The 12,300-nt window shown below is 39.0% G+C and overlaps 1 protein-coding gene across 1 annotated transcript; it reads left to right on the plus strand.

The window, feature by feature from the left end:
- Window positions 1-1,084: 1,084 nt before the first annotated feature.
- Window positions 1,085-11,491, plus strand: LOC140931273 (synaptotagmin-6-like). The gene is made up of 7 exons (XM_073381042.1): window positions 1,085-1,223; window positions 1,292-1,371; window positions 5,967-6,225; window positions 6,674-6,768; window positions 7,926-8,280; window positions 9,480-9,603; window positions 10,179-11,491. Exons 3-7 carry the CDS (start codon window positions 5,986-5,988, stop codon window positions 10,481-10,483), a joined length of 1,119 nt encoding a protein of 372 aa, XP_073237143.1. The 5' UTR covers window positions 1,085-1,223; window positions 1,292-1,371; window positions 5,967-5,985; the 3' UTR covers window positions 10,484-11,491.
- The last annotated feature ends 809 nt before the right edge of the window (window positions 11,492-12,300 follow it).

Here is a 12,300-nt window from a genome sequence, read left to right on the forward strand (position 1 = left end):
AGTTAACCCATCCTGTTAGCTCCTGTTACAGGCAAGTCTCAGATGGTATAAGGACTACTATCAGATAGTATGGGCTATTCGGGCGTAATTTTACGCCTGCTCTCGAAATATCGCCACAGCAAGGAAGGGAAATTTATGATCTTGAGAGGTGTCGGCAATTTAAATGTTTAGTGCCCTTGGGAGGCCGTGTTTTTTCTCCTGACAGCTACATGTAACTGGCTGTGTCGAAAGTATGTCCACACGTCTCCGTCTAAGTTTGTAGAAGTATACATTCAAATTTATGCGTCATGGCTTCCGTCAGAAACACATATATGCTTCTGCTTTCGTCCAAAAGTGAAAGCGATCTCTTCATAGAAATAGATATATATTAGTGAACGCAAAAATACGTCTTAAAAGAAAAGTTTGCATTTTTGGCGCGGGATTTGCACGTACGTAAAAACCTCGATATAACGAAGGGCCAAGGGATTGGCAAAAATATGTTCGCAAAACGAGGTTTCGCCATTGATATCGAGGTTCTTTTCCATATATTTTGCTATAAATGAGGCGAAGGGTATCGTTTGCTGTATTAAGGACTCGTAATACCCTTGGTTTCACCGTAGACTGATGCAGTTTTTGCCGATTCGCTGCAATAATGTTATTGCGTTGATGCAACAATTCCCATGTGCTTAAGGTAATGGTATTTGATACTCCTTGAGGAACCATAACGACGTAAGTTTGTATGTGTCTAATACTCAAATTGATTTGATATTCCTGAATTCAGCGTGATTTTGAATCCTTGTTTAAGTAATACATAGAATAGTATGAAACATTATTCTAAAAAATGAGTCGATCAAAAACTTTTAATTTTCTAGTAAGCGGTCTAACCAATTAAGTTACTGCCACGCTTTCTTCCACGCGTACGAGGCTCCAGAAATTAATCAAAACTACGTCTTTTATTTGCCAAAGTGCTGTTTTTGACGGTTGATACGTTAAGAACAAAAGCTTCAAAAGTCACGCTTTAGTGATTCTTAACAAACGTAAACAATACAGCGAAATCATCTTAACGGCAGCATAAAAAACTGCGCGGTTTTTCCTGAAATTATCATTTTATGTCGAGCGCGCCAGCCTAATGGACCAAAAAAATGTAGGCAGCCGGGCAAGGAAGAAGTGGCTTGCTTGCAAGCTTGCCATGAAAAAGTCATAGCTTGGAAAATAGAATAGCCAATATACTGATCAAGAGGAAGGTGAAGGATTCAAAAATATCTGTCTTGGTCGACTGACCTCTCTAAGATACTTTCGTTAACTTGTGCAGAGTTCATCTATATCCCGATTGGAGCAACTCGTGGACAATTTGGTTGACAGTCACGATTTAAAGACTAAAAATTCCAAAAGGTAAGTTACTCTCCGGTTTAAGAGCGGGAATTATTATCATTATTTAACAATTTTTAACTGAAAACGGTTTTTTCAAACATTAACGGTAACGAATGTTGTACTTAAGCATGAGTGCATGTTAGTGTACTGCATGGATTGGCTCGCAAAAAGTTCAGTTGCGTTGAAGGAAAAGCAAAGTTGATTTTTCTTTTTGTACTTCATAAGTATCTTAAACTTCATGTAAATTTTGCCTTTTTGCTGTCAAGAAAATGTAGAGGCAAAATCAGAAAACTGTATGATAAGAATTCGAAAAATCATTTGCACACCATGTGACTGGCAAGTTAGAATTTAACCGCTGTTAAAAAGTTTCTCTCTTGAAATATAGTGTCATAAAGTTTTTCAGAGAAAGTTCTGCTGTACTTTCTTTGATTTATTTATATCCTACAAAGTCGGCTAAATGGGACGCCAAATTGTAAAATGACCAAAAAATTTATATTAACGCATTTGTTTACATAATGCCTTTGTTCCTTTGTCTTATCTTGGATAGATGCAGTTGATCGAAAACGTCTTCATTTTACTATAGAAAACAGAAAATGAAATATGTTAGATGAATGAAACCAATGCTTTTGATTGCATTTTCAAGATATCTTTACACCATATACAACATATCAATAAAGTAGAGACCCTTTGCGAATGTCCCTTCTGCCTTATTAGTATGCTAATAATTAGATCAAATCTGATGTCACACCACACCGCGTTTTCATTTTGGCGGGAAATGCATTTTTCATATACTGATTTCGATGAGCACATTTTATTTTCTAGAATTCACGTCTTTGACGAGTAGAAAATAAAAAAAAAGTTCCCTATTCATTTCATATCGGCTTTCGAAATTTGCATTCAGAGAAGTGTATTCGACTTAAGTTTTATATGCCTTTACAATAATTTCTTGCACAAAATGTAATTATGCGTGAGGCTCGTTTTGCAGCGCTCTTCTAGCCTTAATTTTGCACAAAGTCGAAACTAAATGGAAAAGTATCTTCTCCTCTCTCGTATAACCGTCTTTTGTTTTCTTGTTGTTACAAGCTTTAAATCTAAACTGAACACGATTGAACTAACATTAACTTTGACTTTCTAATGAACCGTGCAGAATTTGCAAAGTTTCGCAAAAATTGAAAATTAACGAGAGATCACTGAAATAGCTTATAATTTCAACACAAAGTTCGTATCAGCATGTTTGAACTCAACAATAGTACATATAATTTAGTGAAGAAGTTGATACACTATTATTCATGTTGTTCAAGAAATGCTGCCTGCCCCAGCAAACATTCATTGTCTGTCTTTGGAGCTGAAGTCTTAACAGGGGGATAATTATGTGCATTTTTAAAGTACACTTCGCCCTCCAATTTTTTTTATTCTTATCAAGGGTGTAAATAAGAACTTAAAAACGTAAGCAAAACAAAGATATGAATATTGGAGGGATCTCTTAATTTTCGAGTGATAGTTCGTTCTGTTAAAAAGCCTTATCAGTAAAAAAATAAGGCAACCGAACACTGTTACTTTATGGTTGATAAATATGAGTACAGTGTTGTTTTATGTTGTCTAATTAAAAGTTCTTCGTATACTTGGAGTAGGGTAGTATCAAACAACGAACATAGAGATCTGACTATGTGTCAAATGATCGCCCTATAAGAGGTTTTAAAAACAAATAAAAAGTTATGAAGGTCCAGAGCTCCTTCAAGAGCATGGTAAGGTGGTCAGTTTTTGTCGAGATATTCGGAACTACAAAAAGGTTTGACTGAAAATTTTAGTGTGTTGGATATATAGGTAGTCGCTTCAATGGGCTGTTTGCTTTTAGGGTGAACGATAGTTTGCCTTTTATAGCGGAGCTCTCGCGAATGCCAAGCGCGCGCAGCGGAGCACCATCGGTAAGAAAAAATGGTAACCTATAGAGTGTTTTTACATGACGTCACGGCGGCCATATCGGTGTCCCAAAACAATGAAACGGCGGCCATGTTGGTGTCCCAAACCAGTCCTATGGGAGGTGAACTCCTTTCTCATGCAAACGCTTTCTTTTGTTCTAATAAATTTGTATAGATGCTGGCCACGTGAGTGAAAACACTCTATACATGCGAGAAATTTTGGTAATCACGTGACCGTCTGTACGCCCGTCCTCCCCATACACGTAAGCCAATGTCGAATTTCACATTTACTACAAGCACTATACTAAGGCATGGCAGGAGCCTATGGAAGTGGTAAATGATAATAACCTGTCAGTTATCCTGAGGCCATCCACATGAAGACGAATTGACAGCTGTTAAAGTCGAGTCTTTTTTACGACTAAATTTCCACTAACGTGGAACACATACGACAATAGGGAGCTTAAGCAACAGCGTTTTTGAGCGACGGACGTCAACCGGAAGTGGACTTTTTGCATCATTGGGGAGCGGTTTGGTTGAAACTCTGGGGTAAATCGTCTTTATAAGAGAAAAGAAACTTAGCAATACAAGTTTGTTAGCGTCAAGGCATATAAAAAGGGAGAAGGCCTCACTTCCGGTTGACGTGCGTCGCTCAAAAACGTCTTTCCTTAAGGTCTCTATTTCCTTCATAAAACGTGTAACTAGGAAGTTTCAAGTTGTAGTCGTGCAAAAGAACTGCAAAGAAATGTACAAAAAAGTGTGGTGCACGTGCAAAGTTGTTTTTTTGCTCATTAGACCTATTGTCTTGACTGGTTTTTTTTGCCTATCTTGTTACCTTGTCACCATTTAGAATTACATAATTTTAGTTTTGTTTGTGTAAACTATAAGTACATTAACGAGAGTTTCGCTTTTAGCCCTGGCTTAACCTATATTATGGCTAACTTTTAGTTTGATGTTGATGATGATGATAAAACTTTATTTCAGTGTCAGGTCTTCTAGCTGGCCATGTAAGGCCTACTCATAGGGGACACTGAATTAAAATACTATCAGCTCTAACTAATTAATATAAAAAAATATTTACAAAGAATAAAATTTACAAAAATATACATACTAAAAAATATCGATAAAACGTGTTCGGATTCATCATATAAAATAATACTTATTGATTAAGAGGTGTCCTTTTTGTCTAGAAAATGTCGTTTATGTATACGTACAACATAGGAAGCAGTTTTTACAGCCCTCTGTGATTACTTTTTCAAGATCTACCTTACGAATTTTCTTTTTAAAGCTGTAAATTGATTCTGCGTTTTTTACATCCTTGCTTAATTTGGACCATATTACTGGACCCACATATCTTAGGCTATGTCTCCTGTAAGTTGTTGTGTTGTATCGAGGAATAAAAAAGTCGCCAGAATTTCTGAGCCCAAGATTATTTCCTTCACGTTTAAAAAAATTATTTAGTAAAAAAGAAATGTTTTCGTTGATATGCAATATAAATTCAAGGTCCTATCATGAGACAAATAATATCCCTAGAAGGAAAGTTAGAGTGCTCAAAGTTTTTTCGGATAGCCATTAAAACTTTGAGGGTTGACTTCAGCTGTTACGATTGGCGGTTGAAATTTTTCGTTAGCCGTTTTGATGGCTAACCGATAATTCCATGGAGACTTTTTCTACAAATCCCTCTTCGACGAACACATCTCTGAGAAAAAAACAATTCTTAAATAGTGTCGAACCTCCATGTGAGACCACCTCTCGTAAGCGACTACCTATCCAAATCACCAAAATTTCCCCAGCGAAATCACTGCAGATGTAACCTTTTGTGAAGGACCACCTCTCGTAAGCCGCACTTAATTTGGGGATGACGGCGTTAGAATTTTCCATTGTTTTTTATTCTCCTATAACCGACCACTTAAGTTGTATGAACTACACTAATAGGAGAATGCGATGTACTTTAACTGACAACATACAACTACACATATCGTTATTTAGAAACTGCATGAAGTGAGTTTTCTTGCAAAATTTAGATTCGCTCGGTTGTCTTCCTCATTGTGGTTCGAGTCTCGTAAGCAACCACACTTCCGTAAGCTGACCACTAACTCTTCGTATTTTGGGAAGTTGCTTACGGAAGGTTTGATTGAATACGTTTTCACGTTTTTGAGACGTAGCAACTTCATCAATACCCGCTTTCGTGAGAACTGGCAAATTACCGTAAATCCTCTATTAACCCCCCGGGAGGTTATTTTTTCAAACACATTTGAGGGGGGCGCGGCTTATTAGAGACGCGGGGCTTATTTGAAAGGAGGGAGGTTATTTAATTTAGCAAAGACGATGGCATCAGTTCTACTTAAGGAACTAGAATACAAAGTGGAAAAGATCCAGTACAAGAAGTTGGAGGTCATGCAGCCCAGGATCAAAAACAATGCCGAACTTCCAGCTGGTAAATAAACCATTCGGGATCAGTCCACACGAAGTTTTAATTTTGATTGATTAAAACAGACTATCATTGATTAGTGAATAATAATAATGATGATCATGATAATAATAATAATAATAATAATAATAATAATAATAATAATAATAATAATAATAAGGGGGAGGGAAGAGGGCCTATTAGAGGGGGAGAGCTAATTATTTGAGAGGGGGGCTCGATAAAGGATTTACGTTACTATTGCAAAGAAAGTTGAATCCTTTGTTTTTCAGGACTGCGGATCACTTGAACATGATCGTCGACAGAGCGCTTGTTTTAATTGTCAGCCTCGTTCTATCATTCATGATCATCTTGTACATCATCCTTGTAATGAAGTTCGTTCTGAGAAAGGCCCGACAGAAGACTAAGAAGGAGTACGATGAGCCGGCGGCAACATCCTTTCTTGATCACTTCACCATGTGGTATCCAAGGAAATTCGCGTCTACCAAATGTATTCCAGTACAGCCCAGAACGTATGAAGAACTACAAAGGGTATTTAATTTTGTTTATTGGCAAATCAGCCGGCAATACTTTTCAATAAAGTCCATTTGGGGAGGGTTTTTAACTCCACCTCCGCTCTCTCTCAGTAGCGAGCTTAAGGAATTATGATGGCGACGACAGCGAAAACGTCATTAAAAAAAAAAATCTTAGGGGAATAGGCCATTTTCGAATTGCCCTAAGTCTCTGTTTCAAACCGAGGCCAAGTGCGAAACCGGCATTAAAATGAAAATGAATTTTTATACTCATGCAGGTAAAATCCATTTACCTAATAAAGGTTTTGCTCTTAGCCTTGTTTTGAAGTGAGAGTTTTTTAAACTCGAAAATAGCCTATTGGGGATAGAGGCTTTTTATATTTGGCGGCCCTCGAGGCCAGTTTCCTTTAATATAATTTATGAAAATATAAAAGTGGTATGTGACACAAGTGTAAGATTATTTGCAGAGCGAGGAAAAGTTAGCAGAAACAGGACCTGCCACCACCTCACCTGACAAATCAGCAGGGAAAATAAAGTTTTCTCTACGATACGATTCAATGAGGTAACTGTACTTTCTGTTATGATAGACCTTTGCAGAAGTCCAGAAGAAAAAGGCACCAACTCGATGTTTGCTGGGCAAGAAAGTTTTGTTAAAAATGTTTACACTTGATTGTTTGTTGTTTCCTAATTCCTTAAAGTCGCATTTAAGACTTTGTTAAGCAGAAGTTCCTGACCAAATGCTTAAACAAAAAAGCCTAGTTTTTTTTTGTCTGTAATTGTCAAGTTTTGTAGCTTGTGAGCCTCGAATCAAGATGTGAGGGTAAGGGAGAGGGGGAACATGCAAAAACGAGGTAGTCTATTTTTTTTTTCTCTGCCGGTACTTTTGGGCCCCCACATCCTCAAAGGTAAGCAGTGTGATTTTTAGTCCCTTTGAATCGCAAAATTCATGGGCCTCAGTGTAAATAATAGCCACTAAACATTTCATAAATATTTTTTAATGAGAGAAGTGAAAACCGGGGAATAATATCCCCGGATCGAAAGTCTTGTCTGTAGAAACCAAGTTCATGATGATGCTTTTTAAAGGAGCTATGTCACGCATTTTGCTATGTTTTTAGAAAGATAAAACGTTTCTCGCATCAATTGAATTCCAAAAATAATGGTCAAGTTTTGTTAGTTAAGACCATATTTAGGCACTGAAACTGTTTTGTGTCGCCTGTTGCAATGGATTGCAAGGATGGACATGGATTAAACTTTAACAAGTTGTGTCAACGTAACTTTTTCAAGTTTTAATGCTATGCCTGCAAAAATCACAAGAAAAAATCATTATGGTTTGTGCTCTTCTGATGAAATTTGTTTGGTATCTTCTTCAACTACCGAAAGGTAATATGTGATATCATCATACACTGTTCCTTACACTGTAGCTGTCGAACCTACTTTTGTTGCTTTTCTTTGGCACTTGCAAACATATGTCCGTGGTTTCTCGTACCATTCTTTCAAATTTCTTTGAACCACAGTGAACTCGAAACTGCCCACAATGCCTTTCGGGATTGTCGCGTGCACTTTTTCCGACAACCTTTCTCGAAATAGCTGTATCTCTACTGGAGGGTTTTGTGTATGGTTGAAGGTACTAAGTAATGACATCAGCACAGAATTGAATTAAAATAGCAATATCCTTGCGTGACTGAGCCCCTTTAAATCGGTCTCTGTATTTCTGCGCAGGTCAACACTAATGGTGATCATTCACAAGGTTCAGTTACACGAACTTCCTTCCAACGAAAACGGTGATATAAACTACTACGTTACAATCAAAATTCTGCCCCTCAATCACCGCTCGTTCCAGACAAAAGCCGTCAGACAGTGCAAGAGTCCTGAATTTAAGGAGAAGTTTGAATTCCGGGTGGCGTACGAGAAGATGCATGTTCAGAGCTTGAAGATGACGTTATGTTGTTTTGATCGGTTCTCACAACACGAACCCCTTGGCGACCACACCGTGCATCTTTCTGAGCTTGAGGCACGCGGGCTTAGTCTGTCAAGAGAGATTCTGCTGTTCCGTGACATTCACGCAGTTCCAAAGGTATTATGAAAAATGCAGGGTGTTTTTATAACGAATTTTATCGTCCCACAGTCAAACGTGTGTATCACTCTTGTGCCGTCCAGTTAACTTTTGAAGGGGTTAACTTTTGAATGTAGCGGGGTATATGAAACGTTATAGCCTGTACACAGATGTTGTTCTATTTTTCTTTTCGTTCTTTTCGAAAACACCAGCGAGGGCGCGAGAGCGAGCCCGAAGCGCGAGAAAGAAACGCCTATTTTCTTCTTCCCCCATCCCTACCCTCTTGCCCCGGCGGTCAATAAATCCTCCAGGCTTTTTATTTTTTATCACGCGTGCTCGACGGACTTTGAAGAGAAAAAAGAGGGTGTGTGAACAGTCTAGAAACGTTAGGTAAATCATCTGCCATTTGTTGTCAGTGATCTGTAAAACAGGCCCAAAAGGGCTAACAGACGCATTTTATGGCGGTGAAAAAGACGAGAAAACTTTCTCGTTTTGCGATTTAATTTCATATTTTAAAGTCACTACATTTACAACAGTTGAAAGGGATGCAAAGTTCTAATTAATACCAGGTTTGTGAAAGGGGTACCCTTACTGCAAAAAGTGGTTTGCAAAACGGTAAGGGGTTGGACCTCGGGGCGGAACTTCCCCTTATAGAGGATGATTGATGGAAAGAGCTTTCCTAGCGCGGAAAGCAAAGTCATACCTCGGTAACTTTCGGCTTTGGATTGATCATCCTTTTTGTGAATAGGTACAATGAGGCCAAAACTCTAAAGAGCAGTGTATTTGCCAGTATGTAAGATTCGATTAAATAAATCTACTAAATAAAAACAAAATTTTGTTGAGTACCTCCCCCCCCCCCCGGGCTGTCATGTATTTACTTTCGTCCCATGTTTGTTTGCAGGATATTTTTTCTGAGATCACCAAGCGTCCCCTTCAAAAGTTGGAAATGAGGGAGCTGGATATAAAAAGAAATATTAACCCCAAATATAAGGATATTAGTGCCCCTACACTTCTAAAAAGAAAAGACATCACTGATCATTACATTCTCACACAAATGTGTTAGTGTGTAATAATGTGATACCGTTTTATAAAACAATCGTCCCATTAGATTGAAATTATCAAATAACTCGATAGGGCCTAGAGTGTCTTGGTATAACTCTGCCACGCACATTTCCCTAGGAAATCTATTTCGAGGTATCTTTTAATTGTTTATTTTTCAGGCTTCGGGTTTTCTTGGAGAACTCATGATCTCCCTGGGATATCTCAGACTTACAGAGCGACTAACAATAGTAATAATAAGGGCAAGAAATCTTCCGCAAGCTGAAGAAGCAGAACTGGATCCAGGCAAGTGGATGATTTTATTAATGTAGAAAGAACCAACAGTCAAGTCTGGTTAGCAATTGTCTGCTTGACAAAGAACTTGTAAGAAAAGGATAAAGTAAGGTTACGGCCAGACAGTTAGGAAGATAATTAACAATTATTGGACGAGGTTTAGATGACTGAGTTCAATAATTGTTTTATCATTCGATCAGCGAGTTTGTTTTTTAATTAATATCTTCGGGAAGCGAAGCGATCTGCCATTTTTACACAACAGCGATCGCAAGAAGGAGAAAGCGTGGTTTCATTTACGCATGAGCAGAATATTATTTGCAGCCAAACAATTAACCAAACACAATTGGACGACATTGCGCATGAGCAGACCATTATTTGTAGGCAGTTATTTGCAGGTCACGTGGTGGTCTCTCGGCCAATGAAAAGAAAGAAAAATTGGCTTCGAATGATAATAATATTTATTTTCTAACGTTTTTTGAAACAATTTGAAACGCTCATTCTTCACCTTAATTTGCATTGTTTGATTAAAAATATTGCAGGAATCATTATTATTTTTGCTAACTGGCCCTGCATAATTTCTTTCCTAGCTGCATACGTTGAAGTGTCCCTCATTCATGAAAGTAGAGTACTAAAGCAGAAGAAAACTCTTACAAAAGACCCAAGTGGCAACCCAGTCTTTAACGAAACCCTGACATTTCACATACCAGTAGGAATTCTCCATCAAACAAGTCTTTTAGTGGCCGTGAAAAACGAAAACGCTCAGAGGACTGAGGACCAGTTACTCGGGAGGATATTTCTGGGGCCAACGGCCACTGGGAACCAATTTGAACATTGGAACGAGATGCGAATCAACAATAAGCCAATAGCGCGCTGGCATAAACTGCTTGATTGACATTTGATTGTTGCGCGCTGGCGCTCGACTATAATAATGTCTTTTCACGCGTAATTTTGTAACCATAGCTTGCCCAGTTCGGCGCTCGTCTCTCGCGCTATGCCTTCCGTTTTGCGCTCGGTTAAAGAGCGCAAGATAGTGTAGCCGATAGTTTAGCTATCCAAGTTAGGTAGAACACTAGTGAAATGAAGTCTATTTAATTTCTATGGGAAAAATGAGGCAAAATAAGTTAGCACAATACACTTTTGTACCAGTTTCATCATAGGGTGCTTAGGGTGGATGATAGCAGCTCCCCAGACCAAAAAAATAGTGTAGTTTCGGTGCGCTAGAGAAGCAGTTTAAAACAATTTTGGCTATAACACTTTGAGCTGAGGATAGAATTAACGTCCTTATTTTGAGGAGATGTTAGCCTCAAAAAGGTAATTAAAATGTTCTCAAATTACACGTGTAAAATTAGGAGTTGGCAAGCCTGTACAACTTTTACCTAATACCCTAAGAGGAAGCCAAGGAAGCTTCAGCGACAACAGTGCATGCTTTAATGTCAAGTCAATCATTAACTGTTGTTTTCCAATCAAAGTAATTCTTCTAGATTTCCCACTTGAAACACATTGAATACAAGGTTATTGGCTAAACTTCCAGCCTGAGCTGTGTTATTAGGATGTTCTTACGCTTTTTAAGATTGTAAACAAAGGTTTCTGTAACAAAAATGTGTAAAATTGTTCATCTTGATTAAAAGCGTCCTACGGAGTTTTAAAGTTAGTCCCCAATGCGGACCTACGAAAGTTGACAGTTAAGATTAACATTTTCAAACACAGTCAACTAGACTGTACATGTACCTGCTATCTTAGAAAACCAGCCAGTATCCTTGTCGCTTCCACTAAGATGCTTGGATTAAAACTAAAAGTTCGTAGTGTTTTGAAAACGGAAATGTACGTAAAAACATCGCGCACAGCTGAAATAACTGCAGCTCCCCATTGTTATTGGGTCCACCGTGGGAAAATGTTTCTCTAGGTCAAGACAGAGTACGCAGATTAAATCATGGTACAGCCCTAGCCTGCGTAGCAGGCGCTTGGAAGTATTAGGGGCAAGAAATAACGGACGCGCGAGAGGGCGACACGCGAGCGCTCCCTCTCCCCTCTCACCAGTGTCTCCGTCGCGCGCTCGGTTCTTTCCTGCGCCCATTACTTCCAAGCGCCTGCTTGCCCCATGTAAGGGAGTTCAAGATATTCTTGGATTCTGGACTCCAAAACCAAATTATGCACCGAAGCACACGTACCAGTTCTGAGGTATGGCAGTAAGTGTGACCGTGCTGGCCATATCATGTTGATGAGTTTTAACACGGACGAAACAGCTATCTATGACTGCCACTTCCGCGGTGCTATAGTTGCGCGGATGCGTAAGGTACTGACCCGCGGAGTTAGTTAGTACTTGTGCTTCCGTGCATGTATTATTACACTAAGTCACTACGACCAAACTACGAACTTCCGCATGAGTTCAGAATGAGAGAGTGAGGAAGAAACGAATGCTGAGGTTTATACCCTGGGTACCAGAGGTCTTTTTCTCGCGTGCGGCTTAGTGTACAATGCTCAGCCATTTTGCGTTTCCTTATTTCGTCGATCCTGGCTTAAAAATAGCCTGCAATCAAGTTCTTCCTTCAGGAGATATTGAAGAAGTCAGACTCGAGCAGCAACGTAGCAGCACGCATAAGGAAACGCGGGAGTGACTGAGTGATGAGTGGGGAAAGGGCTTTCCTTCGCTGTCTGCCGCTTAAGAGAATACTGCGAATTAAAAGAATACTCGCAGGCTGGCCAGGCTGA

This window comes from Porites lutea, chromosome 3, assembly GCF_958299795.1.
Source record: "Porites lutea chromosome 3, jaPorLute2.1, whole genome shotgun sequence".
NCBI classification, from domain to species: Eukaryota; Metazoa; Cnidaria; class Anthozoa; order Scleractinia; family Poritidae; genus Porites; species Porites lutea.